General features: G+C 42.0%; 1 protein-coding gene across 2 annotated transcripts; it reads right to left on the reverse strand.

Moving 5' to 3' along the window:
* Positions 1 to 23: 23 nt before the first annotated feature.
* On the reverse strand, positions 24 to 24,008 carry CCDC174 (coiled-coil domain containing 174). Of its 2 annotated transcripts, XM_011226820.3 has the most exons (11): positions 23,867 to 24,008; positions 20,882 to 20,986; positions 20,126 to 20,226; positions 17,010 to 17,068; positions 14,623 to 14,800; positions 11,522 to 11,617; positions 10,380 to 10,522; positions 9,918 to 10,012; positions 5,984 to 6,116; positions 4,114 to 4,260; positions 24 to 3,029 (listed from the first exon to the last, which is right to left on the reverse strand). In XM_011226820.3, exons 1-11 carry the CDS (start codon positions 23,906 to 23,908, stop codon positions 2,731 to 2,733), a joined length of 1,398 nt encoding a protein of 465 aa, XP_011225122.1. In that variant the 5' UTR covers positions 23,909 to 24,008; the 3' UTR covers positions 24 to 2,730. The 2 variants fall into 2 exon arrangements, with proteins under 2 accessions (XP_011225122.1, XP_019656774.1); XM_019801215.2 differs by lacking the exons at positions 20,126 to 20,226; positions 20,882 to 20,986 and having other exon boundaries at positions 23,867 to 23,997.
* Between the last annotated feature and the right edge of the window lie 2,874 nt (positions 24,009 to 26,882).

Consider the following 26,882-nt stretch of genomic DNA (forward strand, 5'->3'; position numbering starts at 1 on the left):
ATTAAATAAAGTATGTCATAAAATTAATTTCACTTTTTTAATGTGGTTCCCAGACAACTGAAAACAGAGGGTTTACATCATCTTCCTTTTTTTTTTTTTAAAGATTTTATTTACTTATTTGACAGAGAGAGAGACAGATGCGAGAGAGGGAACACAAGCAGGGGGAGTGAGAGAGGAAGAAGCAGGCTCACAGCAGAGGAGCCTGATGTGGGGCTCGACCCCATAACGCCGGGATCACGCCCTGAGCCAAAGGCAGACGCTTAACCGCTGTGCCACCCAGGCGCCCCTTACATCATCTTTCTATTGGGCGGTGCTGTTTCAGAGTGAATCTGAAGTCTTGAGAATGCTGGCGCCATCTGCTGGATATACACGTACAAAACAGGCCAGTGAGAAATCCTAAAACCGAAATGGTGTCAACACTTGAACTCTGGGTCTGAAAAGCAAGAGGATGTAACAACTGGGCTCCCGAAACACTGAACTACCTGTATGCTAAGAAAGGATAAGAAATATTTATATAGTTTTGAAATCCTATAAAATCGGACTTACAGTTACTAGTCAACAGTGACCACTGAGCCAACGTGCAGACTGCTTCGCCGTCCACTCTAGGTTGGGCCATCCTGGGCAATAAAATGTTATTTGGGGATCCCTCTCACGACCACCGGCTCCCACAGGGCTTACTGCTGCCTGACCAGCCTTCCCATCCCTCTTCCACAAACACCCTGACAAGTCCTCCTGCTCTGCCTTATAGCCATAACCTCTTTCCATCTTTCTCATTTTTCTTCCTTCCCATTTTTCCACGATTCCAGTATAACTAATAATTCCATTTTTTCTACTGTTCCAATTTTTCTTTTTCTGTCTCCTCTCCCTTTGTCCTACAAGCTGTTTCAGTTGGTTTTGTAGTTTTAGTTCCTATGTTTAGGTCTTCAATCAATTTTGACATTGGGTTGGTTTTATTTATGGCCAAGTTACAGGTCTGAATTCATTCTTTTGCATGTGGACGGTCAGCTGTCCCAAAATCATCTGCTATTCTTTCCCCATTGGATGGCCTTGGCACCACTGTCAAATATCAACTGACCGCAGAAATACAGCTTTCTTTTTGGGCTCTCAATGCTAGTGGATCTAGGTGCTTATCCAGGCAGTACAACACTGCTTTGATTCCTGTAGCTTTGTAATAAGTCTTGAAATAGGAATGAGTCCTCCAACTTTGTTCAAGATTGTTTTGGGTATTCTGGGTCTCTTCAATTCCATATGAATTTAGGATCAGCTTATCAATTTCTGCAAAAACGGTGGCTGGGTCAGTTGATTTTAATGTGTATTTTTAAAAAGAGGTATTTGCCAGATCAGATTGACAGAATGACCCTTAGGACAGGCAACTTTGCCCTTGACATGAAGTTCAGAAGTTAAGTTTTCAAGAATTTGGGACTTTCATCTAGTACTACTTGATATCAGAGTGACAAAACTGAGAGCAGAGGGCACTGGAGAAATCAAATTTGGAGCAAACGTGAGCCTGAACAAGCTACATTTAAGTTCCAGAACTGCCATTTGGATGCCACGTGACCTCGAACAAGTCGTTGACCCTTTCTGGGCTCCAGTTTGCAATCCTTAATGAGAACTCCCATCAATACCACTGAGATGACGTGGATCAGAGCCTGCAGGAGTGAAGGCTCCTTCTGGCACTTGGAAGATCTGCTCTAGCTTGTTCTTACAGGATTCGCTGACCTGGGAGGCTGCCACAGGAGCCCTGTGGGCCTATGGCCAACTCCCACCGCTTGTCTAGAGCTGTGAAGACACTGAGGTACAGCAGGCAGAGGACAGGATGTATTCAGGCACAGGAAATGCTTCCAGAGCTCTGCTCACTAACTCACTGTTAGTACAGATGAAGGGACCTCCCTGCCTCTCACTCCAGCCCAGGTCTATTTCAATTAGACTTCTGAGGTGATGTGGCTCCTGAGAGTGATGAGGGCCTGCAGCGGGCACAAGCACAGAGAGGCCCAGCTGAAAAACTAACCCTTAAGCTAAGGAGCATCTCACTGTCTGACTCAGCCCAACAGCCTCCGCATGGGCCCCAGGCACTCCGCACAGCCTTAATGAATGCCCACCAGGCAAGTGTGGTGACAATCATCACTGAGGATGGGATGACAATAAAAGTGACTGCACCTTCTACCTTTCTGGATTATGAGGTTCTCCTCCCTCGTCTTCCTTATCATTTCAAATGTTACTGCTTAATAGTCCACCGGCTTCAGGGTCCTCTTGGAGACTAGACTGCTTTGCCCCACACAGTGTTCCCTCATTTGCCACTTTGACAGGCAAACATGCCTCCTGACAGACGCTCCATCAACTGATATGGAAGCGGAATCCCTGGAACAAAGAGAGCCACATGCTAGTATCTGCAAAAGGAAAGGAATGGAATCCTTAAATCAAATAAGCCAAGGGAGTGGGCAAGAAACAGGATTACAAGCTCCTCAGGGTCATATTACGACAGCTTACACATAAATCCAAACGGTCAGGTCTCCATATCAATCAGAAAGAAATGAACAGCCAAGCGGCCACAGAATTCCCACAGTACCGTTCACTTTCTTCCTTGCTGACAAATCCAACCTGAAGTCTGTATCTTCTAGGGAAAGGACAGGAGGAGAAAGATACGATTCAGTCTCTAAAGTTGTATTTTCCCCAGTTTGGGAGAAGAAGGCACCATCACAGTATAGACCCAAGTGAGAACGGTTTTGAAGTTCATGTCACTTGCTTATAATATGATATCATATCGTCCAGAGTTTCGAAAGTGACTGTGGGGGCTTGTGGTGGGCTGCTGGGGGCAGGAGTGGGTGATGTATGTGAAGAGCTGGGGTCACGGCTCTGCCCAGAGCACTGTCCTGGGTCACTCTGAGCAGGTGCAGGTCTGTTCCACGTCTGGCTACCGAAGGACCCAGTTCTCTTTTGACCCACAAAGTAATCTGATGGTGGAGCAAACTCAGGATCTCTCTCGGCCCGGAGATCTGACTGCCTCTTCGACCAGTACCCAAAGGAAAATTCTAGTAAAAATAAGAAAGAGTACTATTAGAACTGATGACTGAAACAGCTGAATTTTTACATTTTCAATTATTATATATTAAAAGCCAACTCCCATTCTCTGGAGAACAACAGTAGTAATAACGTAATACAAGGTCTATGTAATGTCTACAAAAATATAAGGAACCAGGCTAAGAAAAGAGAGTGCCTACTTCCAAATGGGGAAAGATTCAAGAAAGGCTCTCTGGAGAAGGCTGGTAGGTTCTGGAAGTATTGCCAAAAAGGCACTAAAATTATATTTGAAAGAGAAATCTAGAAAAATCAAACCCTCAAATCATTTGCTTGCCACGATGTAGGTACTTCAAAACAAAACACAAATTTTGGCCTTTATTGAGTTTTAAAAGACACAAAAAGACACTTGTCCAAATCTCATCTGGTATTTCAGCTCTGCTTCTACCAGCAGCACTAACTTAAGGCACTCGCCTATTTAAATGCCCATCTTTTATCGAGTCTTGGATCTCATCAGCTCAAACAGCACGAGCTAACGTACTATGCTAACGATCTCATCTGAAGAGACATAAATCATAGCCTCCTCCAACAAGAAGCTGCTGTGGGCACCACGGTGTACGGACAGAAAATTCTGCATGACCCAACACAACCATATGCAAATCCAAGTTAATACTGTGGCACGTAGACTATTTTCAACTGAACGTAAAGGAGACTGCTAAAAACACAGAGGACACTAAAATACCAAACCTTGTAAGATTTTTAAAAGTGGCTCCTGAGAAAGGGCATTCCAAAGCTGTAAAGCCACATGAGGGTAGCATGAATTTTAAAAAACTTCACCCAGTGCTTCTAAAAAATTGTCCTTTTGAAATGATGTATTGTAGACCCTGGTCTTTTATGATCACACTTTCTAGTGACCCTGTTTACAAACAGCTAGTGTCTGGGTACTAAGAAGAAACCAGTTGAAAGATCTGGAGAATTCCTTAAACCTCAAGGGACCACTAAGACTCACGAGATTCATCCTGAGATGAACCGGAACAATCTCCTTCGCAGGGCCCCTCACTGGAAAGGGTTTATACCTTGAAGCTCATGCCTCATTACCTTTTCCTCTGTCCCACTCTCGGACATGGGGCACTCCAGGCCTCGTATCCCTCCTCTCCTGGACAATGACTTCTACTTTGCTACTCTGGGAAGCAGTACATGGAGTTGGCACAGCCTCTGGTTCTGGCGGCAAAGGTCCAACGACATCTATTTTTTGCAAGAGAATAAGACATCATTACAATAAAGCTTAAAGCTATTTAAAAAATAAACATTAAATAGAACATGGTAATCTTGAGAGTAAAAGTAATAACCAGTATTTAATGAGCATCTATCAGAGCCCAGGCAGTGGACTCAATACCTTGTATACAACAGTTCATGTAATTCCTGTAATAACCCTAACAAAGTCAGTATTAGTATTCCTATTTTATAAATGAGGAAGATTAAGCTCAGAAATGCTACACAAGGAGAAAGTGACAAGAGCCAGGATCCAAACCCAGGCTGGATGGATTTCAAAGTCTATGTTTCCCACTATGCCACCCCGCTTCCCCAGACCAACAACCAAAGGACCAGACATCCCCAATTACTCAACTAAAGTAAGAGTCTCACACAACGCAAGCGGACTTCGGGAGATGAAGGGCTGAAGCATGGCAACAGGCTACAGGCTATTCACCTCTGGCCAGATTTTTAAAGAAAATGGGTTTTTAAAAACCACTGTGGTGGCACTTCACATGTTGTGGAAATGACAGATGTTCAGGAGTAGAGCAAAAACAGAGAAACAGTATACAGAGCTTAACATGTTTCAGGGACCTAGCATCATATAAAACGGCACAGCTGACTTCCCAAGCCTGCAGTGTTTCTGGTTTCCTTTCAGAGCTAACCTGAAGCTGTGTTGAGAATCAGAAGATGGCCAGTGGCTTGGCACAGGCTTCTGTGAGGGCTGGAGGCGCTGGCATATGCCCGACACCCACACCCCCTTCTTCCTTTTGGGAACAGAACACCCCCAGTTTCAGCTGGAGGTGCGGCTGCCTCACTAGACAGGCCATTCCCCAGCCCCCTGCAGCTACACTCAGGCCAGTGGGATGTAAATGCATGGGTTGTGTGTGCCTTCCGAATTACATTCTTAAAGAAGAAGCCGGTTCCTCTCCCCCTTCCCCCTTCCCCCTTCCCTAGGGCTGTACCTCGAAGAAGTGCTAGGGAGTAAGCTTCTGCCTGGCAGGTAGAGCAACACTCTAGGGATGGCAGAAGCAGGAAGACAGGAGGAAGCCGGGACTGGATGACTGTCTGGGGCAGAGCTACTACCTGCCTGCAAACCCCCCACCACCTCTAAAGCATTACAACAGAAAACAGACTTCCGTCTTATGTGAGCCAGTCCATGCAGGGGTCTCGGTCCGGACAGCTTAGCCCAGACTACGGTAACTCATACTGCAGGCAGCAAGCCAGCAGGAACACACGCGTCCAGTGCTTCCACACGCGTGACCTTTCATGAGCCGTCCAGACTCATACTTGTAAATTCTTTCTTTCATCTGATTTTGTGACTATATTTCTTCTTTAAAATAAATTAATGTATAATAAATAAAAACATATAGCTATAGCAACAGAAATTCAGTCCAAAATGTGTGTGCACAACTACACTTTATCTTAAGATATCTCTTCTCTAAGTTAACTCTCAGTTACTAAACCATGCCGTTCTATGAAGTAACACGATGTCCTGTTTGTTAATATTCTTGTCTATAGAAAAAGATTCTTTGGAGTGTCACTCTGCACCACTCTGGTAATAAAAACCTGCTCCTGGCAGTACCTCAGAGGTACTCTGCTTACTTAGAGAATAAAACGAAATGGCTCATTTCCATATTGCCAGTCCTATTCGTTGAGACATCAATGGAACTAAAATTTTTCCTTCTGAAGGTCAGACACGTGTGCCACGATATACCTCTATTTTCTTCCTCTGCTCCATCTTCTTTTGACTTTTTCATCTTTTTTTGTCGGAGTTTAGCAAGTCTTGCTTCTAACATAGCCTTTCGTTTTTCCTTTATGTTCTCTCGTTTTGTTCTCTGATCTGTTGTCTGAATACAACAGAAAATTAAAAATTATTTACTGTAAGCCAAGTTCACAGTATTTCTGTTTAAAGGGATGAAATAATTCATTTTATTTAAAAAACAGACTAATTAATTTTCATGCCACCTCTAGGAAGCCAGCCTTGAGATCTTCAAAATGCAGACCTATGAGGTCCTCTTATACAAGCCCTCTGGAGTGTTTTCTAAGTTTAGCAAGTGTTCACAGAGCATCCTGGAATCTTCACATTCAACGAAACCAACCAATTCTGTTCTACTCCTTAATCCCTTAAATAAATCCCTTAAATAACTCTCTATTTTCTTACCCAGGCCACTCCAAAAGTACCATATTTAAAACCGAATTTAAAACATTGAAATTACATAAGTTACTTTTGAGCAGCTATAATTTTCAAGTCTGAAACACCAAAACAGAACAGCAATTACCTTTGTGAAACTATAACAGCATTCTGATACTGATAAATAACAGTGATAAAACTGCCACTATTTGCAGAAGACCTGATATTATATATAGAAAACCCTAAGACACCACCCAAAAACTGTTAGAATAAATGGCTTCAGTAAAGTTGAAGGGTACGGGGGCGCCTGGGTAGCCCAGGTGGTTAGGCATCTGCCTTGAGCTCAGGTCATGATCTCAGGGTCCTGGGATCAAGCCCCATGTCGGGCTTCCTACTCAGTCTGCTTCTCCCCCTCCCTCTGCCCCTCAGCCTGCTTCTCCTCTCTCTCTCTCAAATAAATAAATAAATTAAATATTTTTTTTAAAAGTTACAGGGTACAAAATCAACATACACAAATCTGTTGTGCTTCTACAGGCTGCTAATAAGCTATCAGAAAGAGAAATTAAGAAAACATTCCCATTATATCAAAAAGGATAAAATGCTTAGGAATAAATTTAACCAAGGAAAAGTATAAGGCAATGATGAAAGAAACTGAAGACATAAAGAAATGGAAAAATACAGCATGCTCATAGATTGGAAGAATTAACATTGATAAAACGTCCATATTACCCAAAGCAATCTGAAGATTTAATGCAATCTCTATCAAAATTGAAACAAATATTTTTCACAATAGAACAAACAACCGTAAAATTTAATATGGAACTACAAAAGACCTTGAAGAGCCAAAGCATTCTTTTTTTTTTTTTTTAAAGATTTTTTATTTATTTGACAGAGAGAGAGACAGTCAGCGAGAGAGGGAACACAAGCAGGGGGAGTGGGAGGAAGAAGCAGGCTCCTAGTGGAGAAGCCTGATATGGGGCTCGATCCCAGAACGCTGGGATCACGCCCTGAGCCGAAGGCAGACGCTTAACGACTGCTCCACCCAGGCACCCCCAAGCCAAAGCATTCTTGAGAAAGAAGAACCAAACTGGAAGCATCAGGCTCCCTAATTTTGAACTATATTACAAAGCTATAGTAATCGAAACAGTATGATAGGGGCATAAAAACTTTCACAGAGATCAGTGGAACAAAAAAGGGAGCCCAGAAATAAACCCAAGCATATACGGCCAATTAATTTATGACAAAAGAGCCAATAATATATAATGGGAAAGGACAATCTCTTTAAAAAAAGGGTGGGGAAAACAGGACAGCCACATGCAAAAGAATGAAACTGGACTACTATCCTACGCCATACACAAGAATCAACTCAAAATGGACTAAAGGCTTTAACATAAGACCTGAAAATATAAAACTTCTTAAAGAAAACACAGGCAGTAAGCTCCTTAACATCAGTCTTGGCCATTTTTTGGATGTGACACCAAAAGCAAAGGCAACAAAAGGAAAAATTAACACGTGGGGTTGTATCTAACTAAAAAGCTTCTGCTCAGCAAAGGAAACCATCAATAAAATGAAAAGGCAACTTACCGAATGGGAGAAAATATCTGCAAATCATATTATCTGATAAGGGACTAATACCCACAATATACAGAACACTCATACAATGTAGTACCAAAAAAAAAAAAAAAAAAAAAAAAAAAAAAAAAAAAGTAAGTAAGAAAGAAAAAAACCCACAAAAACCAATCAAATTAAAAAACAGGCAGATAAAAAGAAACAAAACAAAACAAACCAAACTCCGGCAGATGACCTGAACAGACATTTTTCCAAAGAACACATCCAGATGGCCAACAGACATATAAACAGATGCTGAACATCATGAATCATCAGGGAAAGCAAGTCAAAGCCACAGTGAGATTATCACCTCCCACCTGTTAGAATCACTACTATCACACAGACAGAAAATAACAACTATTGACAAAGATGTAGAAAAAAGGGAACCCTCCTGCACTGTTGGTGGGAATGCGAACTGGTGCAGTCACAATAGAAAACAGAACGAAGTTTCCTCAAAAAATTAAAAATAGAGCTATGTATATGATCCAGCAATTCCACTTCTGCTTATTTATTTGAAGAAAATGTAAACACTAACTTGAAAGATATCTGCACCCTCATGTTCACTGTAGAATTATAGCCAAGATATGAAAACAACCTCAGTGTCCATCAATGAATGAATAGATAAAAGGCGTGTGTGCGCATGTATGTGTGGGTGTGTTTGTATGTAGAACAGAGTATCATTCAGCTATAAAAAAGAAGGAAATTTTGCCAATTGAACAACATGGATGGACCCTGAGAGCATTATGTTAAGTGAGATAAGTCAGACAGGAAAAGACAAATACTGTATGATCTCATTTATATGAGGAATCTAATCTCCACCCTCCAAAAAACCCCAAAATACAAGCTTACAGATAACAGAGAACAGACTGGTGGTGGACAGAAGTGAGGGGGGTGTGGGAAAATGACTGAAGGGAATCAAAAGGTATCTAAACTTCCAGTTCTAAAATAAACAAGTCACGGGGATGTAATGTACAGCATGACAACCACAGTTAATAATACTGTAATGCATACTTGAAAGTTGCTAAGAGAGTGGACCTACAAGTTCTCATCACAAGAAAAAAAAATTTTGTGACTATGTGGTAATGGATGTTAACTAGACTTAATGTGGTGATCATGTCCCAATAGAAACAAATATTGAATAATTATGTTGTACACCTGAAACTAATGTTATGTGTCAATTTCACTTCAATCAAAAAGTAATAACAAAATATCTGGTTTATGGCTATAACAGTATTTATTAAATATCAAAAATATCAATCTTTAATAAAACTGAAAGTTTATTTGATGCACTTTTGTCCATCACTGCTCTGAATATTAACTATTAAATAAATATAACATTTCTTTTTTTTTTTAAGATCTTATTTATTTGTCGGAGGGAGAGATACAGAGCATAAGCAGGAGGAGCGGCATAAGAGGGAGAAGCAGACTCCCCGCTGAGCAGGAAGCCTAACGCGGGACTCGATCCCAGGACCCTGGGATCATGACCTGAGCTGAAGGAAGACGCTTAACCGACCGAGCCACCCAGGCATCCCTAAATATAACATTTCTCAGGAAAAAAAAAAACGAAAAAGAAAGAAAGAAAAGCCATTCTGAATACTACTTTAAAAAATAGATTGTGGGGTGCCTGGGTGGCTCAGTTAAGCATCTGCCTCTGGCTCAGATCACAACCTGAGATTGCGCCCCACATCAGGCTCCCTGCTCAGCAGTCTACTTCTCCATCTCCATTTGCCCTTCCCCCTACTTGTTCTCATTCTCTCTCTCTCTCTCTGACTCAAATAAATAAGATCTTTAAAAATTAACTAATTAATTTAAATAAATAAATAAATATTAGATTGTTTTTGTAGTACGGTCCAACAAGAAGCCAGCTGCTCAAATACTTCTTAACATCAATTCTGAATTTAATTTTTACCTGTTCACGCAGCATCTCTAACGTTTTCATCTGCTTGTTTCTCAACTCTTTATCTCGAGCAAAAGCAAAATATCCAACACCAAGTTGCCGGGCCTCTGAAATAAGTCAAATTATTCAAAAGATCAGAGTTCCCTGATTAATGAATTAGACTCAGGCTAACTTTCCTACCAAAGCAAAAAGAAAGACAGTGATATTTGGCACAAGTTAAAAAAAAAAAAAAAAAAGCAGCCTAGCCAAAAAAATCTCCTCCTTGTGATAAATAGACCCTCTGTTAGAAAGATACTCCCAATATGAGTATTCTTTAGGCTATGAAGTGAACAAAGGGGATATTTTCAATTTCAAAAATCAGAATCTTTTATTTCTACATAAGAGCTGTTACTTCATGAATATTTCCCTTTATGCTTGCCATTAGTTCAAGCTTTAAAAAAAAAAAAGATTTAAAAAGCTGCAAGATGATCATACCATTTTCACGAATGTCTTCATAATGTATGGGCCCCATTGGCCTTTTCAAGGCCTCTCTTTCTTCTTCTTCCCATTGCTGGCGCTGCAGTTCTTTTCTCATATCTTCAGATAATAAAGTTTTCTCATTAGCGGGACTAACGAAGCTAGTAGGGGAACAGAGCAAAACTCTTTAGATAAGAACCGTGAGACAGCAATGCTTCAGTTCAGTAAGCTGCATCATGGACAAGCAACTCTAGTGGATAAAGAACACAGTTCCTTACAGAAGTTTCTGACCCAATACCACTGGGAAATTGCAAAAATGTCTTCCTTTCTTTAATCAAGCAGCCGACTTGTTACCACAGCACACCAGAATCTTGCCTCGGCACCTGAGACAAACCCCTTTCCTCCCCAGCCTGGTTCTGGGCTAAAGCGGAGGAGGAACCAGAGCCTCTAGGCACGGTCACCTGCACAGGGCCGAGGAAGCTGTGTAATGCTGCAGTCCGGGCGGTGCCTCCTGGCCTGTCAGACGGCTCAGGGTTCTGCATTTCCTTCCTTGCGCTGAGCCCCGGACTATTTGAACCTGAAGGACTTGGACAAGGTGGACCTTCTCCCACCATTTTCCTCACAAAAACTGTACTCGGTGAGGGGGAATTCTATTCCCTGGAGCACAGGAGCAAGTTATCTCTTCAATGTGTCTTAGGCCCTGTAGAAGAAAATCTGGCTACAAGACCCTGACTTCAAAATGCAAAAATGTATAAAGAAAAAGGTAATAAGCTAACTACCTCTCTGCTCCCACTTGCTACGGGGTGACCAAGTACATATCCCTGAACACCTCTCTCCACAGAGGTTTGTTTGCTGGACTGGGCTCACTCTCTATTTTTTACTCTGGTATCACACATCCTTCCAAGTAAACAGATGTAGCTGCAACTCATCCCTTTGAGTAGCTGCACAGTGCAGACGATCGACTACTCAGGTGGTCCCGAGTGTGGATTATGTGTGCATGCCAGCCACAAAAGAGTACTTCCGCAAATATTTTTATACGTTAAGAAAAAACCTCCTTACTGGACTATCAAAGATAATGAACTAAAAGCAGCCTCACTCATGAAACAATCCCTGTGTCTGCATTTCAGACCCAGGCAAAGCTTTGCATATCACACACTTACAGCCTCCCTTGAAGATTTTTATCCATCTCCAGCAAATCTGGCAAATCCTTTTTCATACAGCGCCGAGAACGCCCTAAAGAATCCACATAATCCACCCTGAAATAAAAGTGAAAACATGTGAAGACGGCTTTCTACATGACATATGGTTCCCTAAGTTAGGGAGCTGGTGCACTGTAAGAAAATTAATGTAAGCCTCACTACCAAGAAAAAGCCTCCACCCGAGAGACCATTACCACGGGTAAGAGCAGGCTTTTTAAAGTTTCAAGCTGACACACAATAAGCTCATTATGCCCTTTATTAAACCTTAGGTTTAGAAACTGCAGAAAATGATTGATCATGTACGTCTCTGATTTCAAAAATAAATACCCCACGAAGACCCTTGCTGCAACATCTCAGAACTGACTCCAATCTGGTTTAGACAATTCCACATATTTTATCAGTATCGGAATAACTGTGCTCTGTACCATTCTCAAGTTGTTCATTTTCTCAGTCTTTCCAAATCTGACTTCTGATTCTTTTCTTTATTTCTTCTAATTGGTACAGTTCTTGCCAATTAGAAATTTCTCAAGTCATGATATTTTGAGGACTCACGAATTAGGAGGAAGCCAAGCAACACGCATTTTGTACTGCAAAAGCATCTTGGCAGTGGGCCAGTCTATTATCTTTTACTGTTAGTTCCTCTTTCCTCATCTTTGCCCAAACTAGACAGCCAAGGGAACCAGGCAGACGGCAAGGCAAAATGAAAGACCAACTTCCCACAACAGGAAATATGGACAGATTTTCATGGAAAACATTTCAATTGCATTATGATGCAACAGATTTTTTTATTGTTTAATTATGGGCAAGGAATTTCCCAGGCTTTAGCAGGGTGCTAAAAACACAGAAAGGGGTCAGTACTGCTAGTGCAGCTCAAGGTCAGAGTCTCACGTATGTGGCTTTGCTTTTGTTAGCAGTTCCTTTCCTCTTACACATGCTGATTCCAATTGTTAGCCCACGATTTGAAAACGCAACGTCTGAGAATCTATTACTATAGTCCTAACACTGCTTACCACAAGAAATAAAACCTCCAACTACACAAAGTAGTTTCTTTCTTCCTCCCCCCGCCACCTTTTTCTAATGAATAGAAAAAGAAAATCATCTAGCCAGATGGTCTGAGTAATTATTTACAGTATTTTTGCGGAAAGACTTTCCGCCACCTGGGACTTAACTACCAAAAGGATTTTACAAGTAGTTACAATTCTGAAGCTTAATTTAAAAACAAAAAACGTGTTAGAACTGCTTGCAGTGCGTCTTCCTTCACCATATGGTGGCATGTGACACCTTCAATTGCCCTCCAAACTCTTCAAATCACTGACAAATTGCTTGTAATCATACAGGCATTAGTAAGGAAGAAAAAAAAGACATTAAACCTTTCAAAGGAGATGAGATTTCTGCTATGAAAAGCAATCATAGGCTATTCTGTTTCTGGAGAAGGTCTCTAAAATGTACAGATCCCATCAAAACAGAAGTGGCAAGACAGTAGTCAGCAAGTGCTCCGTGTAATCAGCAATCACTGAGCAAGCCCCAGGGGAACAATTACTTGAGGCACAAGAGTAATAAAGGAGGACTCAGAGTCATGTCATCGTCAACGAGCTCCGGGGGAAGTTAAGGCGCGTGCCCATGAAACACTTCCTAACAACAGCAGGGAGGACAAAAGAAGGATCCAAAGTTTGTCTCAAATCTTTTTCTGGGTAATGAGGCAAGTTGTGCGTCAATACTAAAGAAAAGGTAAGACCCAAAGGAGCTGGAAGCGTATCTAAGTGCTACCAGAGTCCGGTGAGGCAGAAATCACTCGTACTAAAACGATGAGGAAAAGCATCAATGGAAGAGACTGCATTATATGTACTTCTCTTTGGGTTGCTTGTAGCAAGTACGCAGCCAAAACACCGCGCCCAAAGATAAATTTTTAAAAAGCAGCTAAGCGAACACCTGTTCTATCCCAATGTGAGTGTTGTTTCTGGACCACTGGGAACAGCCTCAGTAGTAAGAGGATGTGGGGTCCCTGTGATCCTCAGCAGCTGGCACTGCTCTCTCACGCTCCTAACTGACTCCTGCCAGCGGGGCCCACAGCTGACACAAGGTCAAGTGCCGCAAACCATCCTAAGCAGTTCCTGACAAAGACCCCAATGATGAGGACATCTGAGCCTGGAAGGGAAGATGGGCACGCTCTGCACAGGCAGGGGAGTGGGCAGGCACGGTCATTCCCAGTCTTATATTAAGTAGAGAAAATCATCAGAAGGGAGTTTTTATTTTGGTCTCTTGACTTATTGATGTATTGGTCTCATAAAAAAAGACAAGTTTGGCTTCCCCATCATTCACCTACACGTAGATAAAATTCAGGATAATTTCAATAAAAGTTTACCAAATGTCTGTTTATGCTCCACAGACAACAGTTTTCTCGGGTAGCTTAGAATACTCTGATTTCCTGAGGGAGTTCAAGGCAAAACAATCCCGTTTTACTTGTGAGGAAACAGTCTCAGCAAGGACGGAACTCAATCGAGGTCATACTGCCAGCGAAACGTGGAGCTAGTGCTAGGCAGCTGCAAGGTCCGCAGCGCCTATACCACACTTCCGGAAAACGGCCCAGCCGGGGGAAGGTTACTGGACCGGCTCTGCCGGCCTCTGTTCTATGGAGATGAACATCACCACCAGCTAGACAGTGACTCTCCATGGGCAGCAGCCTGGGTAACAAAGGAACATGCTTCTGTCTAAACAACTCTTCCACGCCAATGAAACGGGTGTATTCATGCCTTTTGTGCTTGGCTCAGTCTTGTAATTACTACTTCTTTGAAGTTACTATTTCTACATCTGTAAATCCAATCTTAAAAGAAAGAAAACGGAGGAAGAATAAGGAGAAATGGTTTGATAACCCCCAAACAAATACACTTGTGGAAAATAAGTGCACGTCGGGTCACCTGGCTCAGTCAATAGAGCAAGGGATTCATGATCTCAGGGTCATGAGTTTGAGCCCCATGTCGGGTGTAGCGATTACTTAAAAAAAAAAAAAAGTAAACACGAGTCTGAGAATGTTAACATGACCAAACTGCGTCATTATCACCAACCACTCTTCACTGGGGTCCTGGGGAGGAGGTATATCTTTTTCAGAAAGATTTTCTTCATCATCATCTCTTTCTGCTGCCTTTCTAGAATCTCTATTGGCACCAAACATCTCCATTTCTTTGTGTTTGTCTATGATCTTCTGCGTGAAATCCACAAGGTACATATCCTCCACTTCTTCATCTAGGACAGAAGAATCAATTTTCAGATTTTTGACATTGTTTTCAAAGAAGTGAACCACAGATGGAATTGATATGAAGCAGTCACACTCACTGCCGGGCAGCTACACTAGTCGATGTATTACCACTGCCTGCACACTTCAAAGACACAGGGCCACCACGGACCTGACAGGGAAGCTGCAAATAGGCCATGGGAAACACATACCACACAAAAAAGTCTTAAAAGTGCTTAAAGTCTTCTGTTGCCTCGTCAACAGAATGAGTGAGTAATTCGGTCTCAGAATGCAATTTTTTTTTTTTTAAGATTTTATTTATTTATTTGGCAGAGAGAGAGAGACAGCCAGAGGGAGAGGGAACACAAGCAGGGGAAATGGGAGAGGAAGAAGCAGACTCACAGTGGAGGAGCCTGATGCGGGGCTCAATCCCATAACGCCGGGATCACGCCCTGAGCTGAAGGCAGACGCTTAACGACTGAGCCACCCAGGCGCCCCCAGAATGCAATTTTAAGATCAAACCATTTGATTTCAAGAGACTCATCCACCCAATGACATAATGCCGAAGCAGAACTGCAGTGCTCATGTCGCCGGACCAGAGCAACAGACCTTTGTTGCTATGTATTCCTTCCTAATCAAGGGGCTACATTACTTAACCCTAATTATACTGCTGTGGTATGGTGTTTTAAGGGTCATTGTATAGGGTAAAAGAACTCATCTGAATTCGTTTCAACCCAAGGAACACCACTTTCAAGCAAGGCATGGTGCCAGGATCTGCAGGGCACACAGGTGCCAGGACCTGCAGTGGCTTGTGATCTGCCCAAGCTAAAACATACACTGAAAATTAAATAACACTCCATGACTTTAATTTAACCCAGGACAGTTGATATACTCACAATAAGTTTTACGTGAAGTTTCACTATGCTGGATTTTATACAGTCGTTTCAGTTTTTCTCTGAGGACAGTATTAACCTGTAAGGAGCAGATACTGGGCTCCACGTCGCCCGGTACTGGTGTTAAAGCATACAGGGGAGAATAACCGAGGCTCCAAAACTCAACTTGCCCAAACACACAGGGCCGCTATGCCCATCAGGAGGTGGGCCTGCTGTTTTGGACAGAACCAAATCCCCACGTCCACAGGCCTTTGGACCTGATTTCTAGATTAACAAAACAAATCAAGTTTGAATCAAAAGTAAAAGACTTTAATTTTTTTTAAAGCCGCAAAGTAACTCACATGAGAAAGAGATGTACTCTCCCAGAGCAGGGTTATAAGACCACATAACAGTGAGGCCTCCTGGTTAACGGACACCCTGCTGCTTCATCAGGAAGAAGACATGGCCTCTCCCCATGTCCCCTAGCTTTGAGAGTGCCTGACTTTCCCACACAGAGCTCCCTGCCACGCAGGGAACATGTCTCTGCCATCTGGGAAGAGGGAGTTTGGCTGTCTGGGCAGCCAATGACCAGGGTTCCAGCCCTGCCTCTCTCCTGCTGCCCCACTGCCCAGCCACGCTAGTCTGTCCTGCCAACACCGGCCCTCTCCTCCCTCTGTGGATCTGCTCTCACCACTCTCCCCCTGCAGAATCCCTTTCCTCAGCTATCCAAAGCCTTTAAGACCCTGTCAGAGCCTACCTTCTCCCTCAAGACTTCCCCACATGCCTTTTGGTAATGAAATACACACTGCCTTGTAAAATCTCTTCTACTGCTATCTAACAGTAGGCTGGGTTTTATTTTTCTGGAGGGTATGAGGAAAGGGGGATCTTCTTATTCTTTTAGAAGCAATTACAGGCACATCACAGAAAAGACAGAAAATAGGGAAAAGGAAACATAACTCCAACACCCTGATATACCCAGAACTCCTCCCAGTCTTTTCTTAACTTAGCTATAATGGTTTATAATGGTAGTCTATTTAGACCTCATTTCCTACCTTTGCTTTGTTCTGCACCATTGGCCTCCATTGATGACGAGCCCCTTGAGGGCAGAGGCAGAGAATCTGGCTTATACTGCCCTTGCTTGTTCCCTCGGAGCACCTAACACATGGCCTGGCACACACTGGGCCATCAACAATTACTGTGGATTTTCTTATCTCCGTGCCGGCAGAGACAGTAAATCTGTATTATTCCTTAAATTTCCTCCCCATTCTTACGGTTATTCTAACAAATAACAAAATACTACAGGGCTGTATGAGTTACAGAAAATAAAGAAATAAATTACTGTATTTACCTATAAAGTCTCCTTTAGTCATTTTTTCATATAATTTGGCTTTTTCTTCCAATTTCTCCCTAGGAGAAAAAAAGAGAAGTATTAGAAATGGTCCAACACCTGCCACTCCTGCTAAGGCTGCCTGACTGCCATGCCCTGCACAAGAGGCCCAGTCTGATGATGCGGCGGCTGTAACTCGAGCTGACCACCCCGCCCTAAGGGGACCCTCAGACTCAGTGATGCCCACTTTGCCGACTAAATGTCAGTTCTGTGAGAACAGGCCCATATTTCTCTTATTCATGACTGTATCCCAGGACCTAAAACAAAACCTGGTACAAGTTCTCAATCAGTATTGGAAAATACAAAACGAAGTAAGATTCCAGATGCAAATGCCAAGTCCAACTAAGTTAAATACCAAAAAAAGGAGAGAGATGTCTAAACAAAAACATTTTCTATACACAACCTTCCAAACAGATCACCAAATTCAATGTAAACTCTTTGCATTATTGTTTGCAGACAAGGGTCCCTGGTCATCCATGGCTTATTAGGCTTCTCTAAGGGAGCTAAAGACCAACTTCTTACAAGTCTCTTAAAAATACAGTATCTGACAAATGTAGTGACCTGAAGGGGCACCTACACCCCAATGTTTATAGCAGTAATGTCCGCAATTGCCAAACTATGGAGAGTCCAGATGTCCATCGACAGATGAATAAATAAAGATGTGACACACTGACACACACACACACACACACACACACACACACAGGAATATTACACAGCCATCAAACAATGAAATCTTGCCATTTGCGATGATGTGGATGAACTAGAGGGTATTATGCTAAGTGAAATAAGTCAATCAGAGAAAGACAGTTACATGATCTCATTCATATGTGGAATTTAAGAAACAAAACAGAGGATCATCAGGGAAGAGAGGAAAAAATAAAACAAGGTGAAATCAGAGAGGGAGACAAACCATAAACCACCTCACTTCATAGATAAGAGAAGTCTCCATGAAGGAGCAACTTGCCTAAGGCCTTAAACCCTCATGGAACTGCCCCTGCCTGTTTTGAGCTCTGGGGAGACTCAGAAGTCCTGCAGACCAAGGGAAGACTTGACTCCTCACAAGCACAATGAAGCCAAAGGATTACGTTAACAGGTCACTGGACAGAAAAAATCAGCAAAGTACCTAGGAAAACATTTATAAATGTATAAATGAAACTTTACCTTTCAACAAATTAGAATTCTGAGAATATGTCCAGTAGGTGAGAAAGAGGTCTCAAAAATTAACATAGCCCATGTCTCCTGGGCACAGGTCAAACGCCAAGAAAAACAATCCCCCAAATGTGCTAATATTCTGCCTCTTTTTTTCTAACCCAGAAGAGCTGAGCGACCTTAGCGACCACTGTTTGTAACTGCAGTTTTTATTATGCAATAGATCCAAAAGCACATGAGTCATGCCAGACATTAAAAGACTTGGGATTCTGATTCTAGGGTGACACTGCAAATAAGGGAGAGTTCTTCTTTACAGAAGAATGCCAGCTAATAAATGGAATGAAAAATAAAGATAGAGAGGGAATGAAAGAATAAGAAAAATCATCACTTTGAAATCACCAATGTAATAACTATGTGGAAATATGTTGGTGAACAAGATATTCATAGTCTCAGGGTTTCCCTCCTTAGATTATTAATTACAAAGGGTGAAGAGCACCTTTACAGTGGAAAAACCTAGCAGGCCTATCTTAGCTGATGATCAAACCTCATCACCAATAACAACGCAAACTGACATTGTGAACCTTTAGGCGTGATCCAACAGGAAGGACACAGCACGTACATCATATTCTTAACCAAAAGCAGTTAATGTGACTGTAATCAGATTGTGGGACACTGCAGATCAAGAGGCCGGGGCTCTTCAAGAACAGTGATGGTGTAACAGACAAGAAAAAGGCACAGGAATTAGTCTAAAGAGACTAAAGAAATACGCCATCCGGGGTGCCTGGCTGGCTTAGTCAGAGGAGTGTACAATTCTTGATCTCAGGGTTGTGAGTTTAAGCCCCACATTGGGTGTAGATTACTTAAAAAAATAAATAAACTTTTAAAAAAAGGAAAGAAGAAAAGTCATGCTATAAACAAAATTTCTCCCTCTTAAAGAGAAAAAAAGAAAAATATGAAAACGAAATGCGATGTGCAATCTTTGAATTCTGGATTAAATTAAAAAAAAAAACTGTAAAGGACTTAATTGTACCAGGATAATTGGTGAACTCTGCCTATAGACTATATAATAGATAATACTATTTTATTCGTGTTAAATGTCTTGGGTATGATAGCATTATTGTAGTGATGTAGGAGAATGTCCTTGTTCTTAGGAGATACATCCTGAGATATTTTGAGGCAAAGTATCAAGATTTTAACAAAGCTACTCTACACACACACAAAGAGGAGAGACAGAGAGAGAAGCAAAAGCAAACGTGGAAAAACATTAATTGGTGAACTAAGGTAAAGAGTATTAGAAGATTCATTGTACTCTTCTTTCAACTATTCTGTTGTTTTCAAGTTTTTCAGAATAAAAAGCTACGGGGAAAATTTAGTTTCTAAATGCTACTGTCATATTACCTAGTAGCCCAGAGCCACACCACCATGGGGACAGTTCTTTTTTTTTTTTTTTTTTTAAAGATTTTATTTATTTATTTGACAGAGATAGAGACAGCCAGCGAGAGAGGGAACACAAGCAGGGGGAGTGGGAGAGGAAGAAGCAGGCTCATAGAGGAGGAGCCTGATGTGGGACTCGATCCCAGAACGCCGGGATCACGCCCTGAGCCGAAGGCAGACGCTTAACCGCTGTGCCACCCAGGCGCCCATGGGGACAGTTCTTAAACACCTGTTGATAATCTTAGTGCCTAACAAAGGCTCAAAGTGGGACTCTGCTTCATCTTTCAGACCGAGGTTATGTCTTCTCTTCTTAGAAGACTACAAATACATCTGCAAATTTTATTATTTTTAGAGTCTATTTTATATTTATAGATTATATGACTGAAAAGATGACAAAATTAAAATTGTAAATCCAGAAGCATAAAAGTGAAACTCTCACTTCTTTGCGTGGGTAGCCTGAGGCAACTACAGTTAGCAGAGCTTAACTTCACCTTGCTTTGTCTAAAGTCTTCTGTTCCTCGATCTTCTGTTCTGCATCCTTCTCAGCTCGATTTGAAACTCCTGCATTCTGTTTGCTCCAGATACTTGGTTTCTGCAGCATATTTATTTAAAAAGACAAAACAGAACTAAGTGATTGCAAAAAAAAGTCTCTACTTCCACATCAGAAGAAAAAAAAACGGATTAGATCTTATGAATCAATGGAGAAAACTAGATCTGACAGCCAGCCTATGTTGTGCAAAGAGACTATACAAGGGAAAGCTGGAGCTGAAAAAAAAAAAAAAGCCCTAAATTATATAAAGAATTCCTTTACACAACTACAGAGTTACCTATCTATTATCTCCTGAATGATTACAACTTAATTCAAGAGGTTTAGTAATAGAAGTAATAAATACCACAACCTATTCACAACTATTAAAGACCCTGATATTTTCTGCTGTATTACTGTATCATCTAATTGTTTATCTGTTTGGATTAATAATACCTATACAGCTGATCTTCCACGAGAATGTACACAAACCACTCATTGAAACATGCACTCTTCCAAAAGAAGTGCTAAGTAATTACAATGTGTGCTTTTAAATGCTCTAATTTCTATTTTAATATAAAACATTTTATGCAGATGTTCAGCTACAAGGGATTTTCCCTTTATTTCTATATGTAGCAGAGACCAGGACATTTTCAAAAAATCTAGGTATGGTATAATTCCTCCATGTTTGGAATTAATGGAGATTACTAGATCTTTTTACCTTATTAGTTGTTTTTGGTTTTCCCAAAACTCCAGAATCTTTTAGAAGTTTTTCTTGTTTGAATTCTTCTTGTTTTCGGAAGAGTTCAGCCTTAAGGTCTACCAACTAGGATAAAAATGAGCAAACAAAAACATTTAATTAATTCTAATGAGTGACTAGATTTCCAAGTTATTGTAATTCTCAAAACAAGATTTAAAGTTCCTATAAATGGACAAAAATGGATACAAAATTAAATGTCTGAATGTACAATCCAGTACAAAATAAAACCAAGTCGTACAGCGTTCGCAATCTGTTGGTAATGTATTTCTACCCTAACCTTCAATACTGGGCTAAGGGGAGAGTGATTAAGCAAAGTAAATGAAGTCTGCATCTGTTAGATTCAGACTGAACTAACAACTTTAAATACCTTCTCTCTGCCTGACACTGTACTTGGCTTTTTTTGTTTTTTTTTTAAGATTTTATTTATTTATTTGACAGAGATAGAGACAGCCAGCGAGAGAGGGAACACAAGCAGGGGGAGTGGGAGAGGAAGCAGCAGGCTCATAGCAGAGGAGCCTGATGTGGGGCTCGATCCCATAACGCCGGGATCACGCCCTGAGCCGAAGGCAGACGCTTAACCGCTGTGCCACCCAGGCGCCCTTGTACTTGCCTTTTTTAATATTGTAATCTCATTTAATCATAACAATTTATTATTTTTGCAGAAAAATGTCTTTGTTCAGCAACTATCTGAGCACTGAAGAACAGGATACAAACATGAATAGACATTCTCCTGTCTCAAACAGTTACAACCTGATTTAAAAAAAAAAAAGGTAACTTATAGTACCAGTAAAATGTAATAAATGACTTTATGAGTGGAAGAAAACAGGGGCACCTGACTGGCTCAGTGGATGAAGCATGAGACCCCTTGATCTTGGGGTTGTGAGTTCCAGCCTCACTTTGCGTGCAGAAATTACTTAAAAATAAAATCTTTAAAACGGAGGGCGGGAGCGCCTGGGTAGCTCAGCTGTTAAGCATCTGCCTTTGGCTCAGGTCATAATCCCAGGGTCCTAGGATCGAGCCCCGCATCAGGCTCCCTGCTCCTCGGGAAGCCTGCTTCTCCCTCTCACACTCCCTTTGCTTGTGTTCCCTCTCTTGCTGTCTCTGTCAAATAAATAAATAAATAAAATCTTATAAATAAATAAATAAAATCTAATAAATAAATAAATAAATAACTAAGGGGGGATGGCAGAAGAAAACAGCATAAAAGTTCAGCTACAGGAGCATTTCCTTCTATCCACAGTGATCAGAGATAGCTTTGAGCTAAGCCTTAAAAGACAGGCAAGGGGCGTCTGGCTGGCTCAGTCAGAGGAGCGAGCAACTCTTGATCTCAGGGTCATGAGATTGGGTGTAGAGATTACTTAAATAAATAAAACTTAAAAAAAAAAAAAGACAGGCAAGATTTCAACAGTTAGAAATAAAGTAGACTGAGTGAATGAGAAGAGCTCCAAGTTTATGTATGTTCCAGAGACTGTAAGTTTAGCTGAATCACAGGGTTCAAAAACAGGAAAGCCAGGGCAAAGGAAACAGGGCAGTTGGGTGAATATACATGTCTACCTCTCACTTGTACCAATCACCACTGTCTACTCTGCAAAGAAAGATAAAATGACAGTTCCCTTTTTAAAGGTCCAGATACAGCTTCCTATAAATCAGATACTTATAAAGCCCAGCATCACAGACTGACTTTTAAGGGAAATCAAAATGACTGAGTTCAATAATTTCTATTTTGGAAGACATCAATTTAAAAGCAGCCATGGCAGGGATTTAATAATGCTAAGGGCAGTTTCATCCCAGGACCGAATATTCTGTTTCTAAGCACAAAAACTTTAGAAGAAGGGTCTTCTGAGCCTTCTTAACTTTAACAATTTGTTAGCCATACATTTTCCTCTTCTATGACTACTTTTGAGTTTTAAAAGGAAGGTGCTCTGAGAACTGTCCCTTTCCAGGTGGCATTTCTACTATGGTTACTGCTAATTTTAACCTGTCACGATAGAATATCTTTAAAATTTATGGTTTTGGGTCCTTATGCTCAACCATAACAACTTGTACTAATTTTCAAGATTAGACAAGGAAAAGAGACTCAAATATTGGGACGCATAGTTTTCTTTTGCACTCCCTTTGCATCCTAACACTTTGCAGTAAATTGAAGATTAAATCAAAGATTAGGCAATTTGCTCTGGTGTAACAGAAAAGGCAATAACTATGATGACAAACAGCCTGAGTGCGCCAGTTCTATCACTAAGAATTCTGTTTGGAAGCTGGGAGGAAGCCACTTTCCCTTACTGGGCCTCAAGTTTATCAGCTATAAAACACGGATATTAATAGCACCTACTCTCTAAAGCAGCTGGGAGGATTAAATGAGATAGTGCACAGAAACGTACTCAGAGCAGGTTTTCTTCCTAGAAGTAGCTGGTTTAACAAAACTGCTTACATCCTGCTAGACCTCACAACCCGCAGGCACCGCAGCCTACAGGTGCATTCACAGCTGTTTAGTTCCTGGTCGGGACGCTGGGCGCTCTCGGATCCCGGGGAATAAGTCACCCTCTCTCATGTTCTCATTGTTTGAGGCTGGTCTCTGGACTGGCAAAGAAACGAGAAAGGGGAATGTGCACAGCAAGCACAGAGGGAGACAGGACTGGCAAGGAGGCCTAGCCCGGTTGTCGCAGAGGGGAGGCAGGGGCACTCTTAATCGGGAAAAGACCCCAGGTTCAGGTCCATATCTACGGAGGGAATTCTGGTCCGGGTGTATATCCGAGGGGAGAAGCCAAGTACGGGGTCCTGTAAGTAAGAAAGTTAGCCCGGGTCCCCCAGATGAGAAAAGCCAGGTCCGGGTTCCTGTTTGCGGGAAGGCCATGTCTGGGTCTCGCGAGTGAAGAAACAAGGTCGAGATTCTGGTCTAGTGGAGATGAGAATTCGGAGCCCCGTAGCATCATCTGTACCCGCACTCACCGAGGAGGCCGTAACATCCAAAGGCTTTTTCCTTCGGTCCATTCTGGCGCCAGAGTGTTTCAGCGCAAAGCTGGACCCGGCACGAGTCTCCCGCAGGCCTCAGATGTCTGCGTTCGGCACAACCGGAAGTGTCTATAATAATAGCGACGATAAGTATGCGACGCCGGGGCGCCATCTTGGAAAGGTCCGACGTTGTGCGTATTGCGCCTGCCACCATTTTGAGAGAGTCAAGAATGCCCAATGTTAAGGCCATCTTGAAGAGAGAGGAGGGATAACAAGACTAGTGTTGGCGCCATCTTAAGAAGGGCGGAATGTGGCTTTCAGAGCAATGGACGCCATCTTGAGTGGGGCGACTGGGTGTGGGGTGGCGCCATCTTGGGGAGGGTGTAGTGACCCCAAACGTTCTTTGGGTGAAAAGAAAGGTTTCTTTTGTTAAGACTGGAAAGTTCTAAATGCCACTTGAAGTACCTTTGGTATGACTGGCACTGTCTGGTGCTTTTCACACGTTAACTTAATTCTCACAAGAGTCACATGTGATATTATATAGGATTATTGTATTCATCTTGGTAGAAATAATAATAATAGCTAACATTAATATAGTGCATACTATGTGCCACTTACATATTTCAGCTGGTAAGAACATGAACTCCTGAGGCCAATTTCCTGGCTTCCAATCCCACTTACTGGCTATGTGACTTTGGGAAAGTTACTTAACTTCTCTGTGCCTCAATTTCCAAATGGGAATAAAATAATACCTACTTCATGGGATTTCATGAGAATGAAATGAGTTAAATGAGCTGGTATTGATAAAAATATTAATGATTGTGTTAGACTAATGACCCTCCTGCCAAAGATGTCCATCTTTTAATCACCAGAACCTCTGAATGTGTTACCTCATATGACAAAAGGGACTTTGCAGAAATGATTAAATTAAAGATCTTGAGATGGGGAGATTATCTGGATGGGCTCAATGTAATCAAAGGATCCTTATAAGGGAGGCAGAAGGATCAAAGACCATGTGCTAGGGAATGCAGGCAGCCTCTAGAAGGAAGAGACAAAACCTTCTCTAGAACCTCTAGAAGATCTGAGAAAGGATCCAGATAGACAGGAAACAACAAACAAACAAACAAACAAAAACAGAACCTCTAGAAGGAGTGCAGCACCATGACACCTAGACTTTAGCCTTGTAGTGATTCTGCACCCAGTTCAATGTGTGTGGGTTTTCCCACACCAGCAAGCAATTCTCCACTGGCAGCTGTGTCCTACAATTTAACTCAATTCCGACATTAGCTAACTGGGGGTAGCCTCAGATCCCATAGTTTAAGGGCTCAGTCCTACAAGACTGCCCTCACTTCATATACTAATTCCAAGTCCAGGCTGTCACCTGTGCTTCTAAATTGGAGGTTCCAATGAACCCCTCCTTGGGCTTAATTTATTAGAGCAGCTCACAGGACTCAGACAGACATATTACTTACTAGATTACCGGTTTATATTATAAAAGGATGTAACTCAAGATCACCAGAGGGAAGAGATGCACTAAGGAGAGGTATGCGGGAAGGGGGATGGAGATCCCTTACCCTCTTTGAGCGAGCCACAAATCTCCACAAATGTCTACATGGTCACAAACCGGGAAGCTCTCTGAACTGTCTTTTTTAGTGGGTTTATGGAGGCTTCATTACACAGGCATAATTAAATCATTGGCCATTAGTGATTGACTCCAACCCCTTTCTCCTCTATGGAGGTCAGAGGGTAGGACTTGAAACTTCCAACTGTCTAATCACAGGGTGAGTTCTGGTTCTCCCAGCAACCAGCCACTATAAGTGCCTTCCAAAGTCACTTATCAACATAACAAAAGACACCTTTATTGCTGTCTTCCCTTAGGAAATTCTAAGGGTTTTAGGAGTTCTGTGCCCAGTACTTGGCTGAAGAGCAAATATATATTTATTAGAAATCACAATATCATACCTTGTAAGGCTCATTTCAGACTTCCGACCTCTAGAACATAGGAGAATTTGTGTTGTTTTAAGCCACTAAATCTGTGGTAATTAATTATGAAATGGCTTAAAAGCACAAAGTTGAACAAAAATCAAAATGGCTGCACTAATGCTTCAGCGAGGCTCGATTCTAAACTATGCAACTTTTTCTTCTCTTCCCCAAACCTCCCCGCCTCCCTTCTTAGCTTTTTGTTTCAGGAACCCCGGATCACCCCAAAGACATGACAAATGAGGCCGGCAGCGCGTACACAATTCCTGTCAAAGCCAGCTAGATCCTGATTTCCCTAGAAAACACCCCAGCCCTGACCTTCGGGAGGGCTTACAGTTTTGAAGGCCTTAGCCTGCTGCAGCCTCCTTCGCCTGGCAAAGCAATAAAGCTGTTGTTCCTCTTTACCCCAAACTTCTGTCTTCTTGCGTTATATTTTGGCTCTGAGGCACGGAGGTCAGCTTTCGACAACAGTTACCCTAGGAAACTAATAGAAATGATGAGTTTAGCAGCAGCTCTAGTGAATGTCAGGCATGTGTGTAACTCTTTTCATGGGTTATCTTTCTGGCCTAATCCTTGGAATAATCCCAGAGGTGGGAGCTATTATCCCCATTTTACAGAGGAGAAAAACAAGGCCCAAGAGGTTAAGTGACGCGCCAAAGGGCCTTTCCCAGCTACCTAGTGCTGGAGCCTGGAGTCAAAGAATAACTCAAAGACGATGAGTTAATTTTCTGCACACTACTTCCTTGTAAAGAGGGGAACCATCTGAAAATGGCTCGAGAGGAATTACATAAAAGAAAGAGGGAAGAGGGGAGAAGGAGAAGACAAAGACAGACTGGAAACCATGAACTTCAGTTTCCTTGCCCAGTTGGCTGCTGGCGACGATGTCATTCAGAGGGTTCTGATCCTGGGCAGCTAGAAAGAAACTTAACTGTTTATGGATGGCCAGAAGCCCTCAAGAGTCGAGCTTTCTCTGTGTAATGCCTGTCATGGTGCTTTGCTGTCATCTTCAGGCTCATTAGGCTGGTTTATACCA

This window comes from Ailuropoda melanoleuca, chromosome 4 (assembly GCF_002007445.2).
Source record: "Ailuropoda melanoleuca isolate Jingjing chromosome 4, ASM200744v2, whole genome shotgun sequence".
Taxonomy (NCBI): domain Eukaryota; kingdom Metazoa; phylum Chordata; class Mammalia; order Carnivora; family Ursidae; genus Ailuropoda; species Ailuropoda melanoleuca.

Bases quoted from the DNA above. Each gene is read 5' to 3' on its own strand.
- CCDC174 (XM_011226820.3), bottom strand. From the start codon at position 23,908: ATGGACCGAAGGAAAAAGCCTTTGGATGTTACGGCCTCCTCG. The intron at 20,987-23,866 runs GTGAGTGCGGGT...TTTTTATCCTAG, and splicing joins TGGATGTTACGGCCTCCTCG to TTGGTAGACCTTAAGGCTGA. The intron at 3,030-4,113 runs GTAATGAGGCAT...TATTTTTACTAG, and splicing joins AGAGTGGGACAGAGGAAAAG to AATTTTCCTTTGGGTACTGG.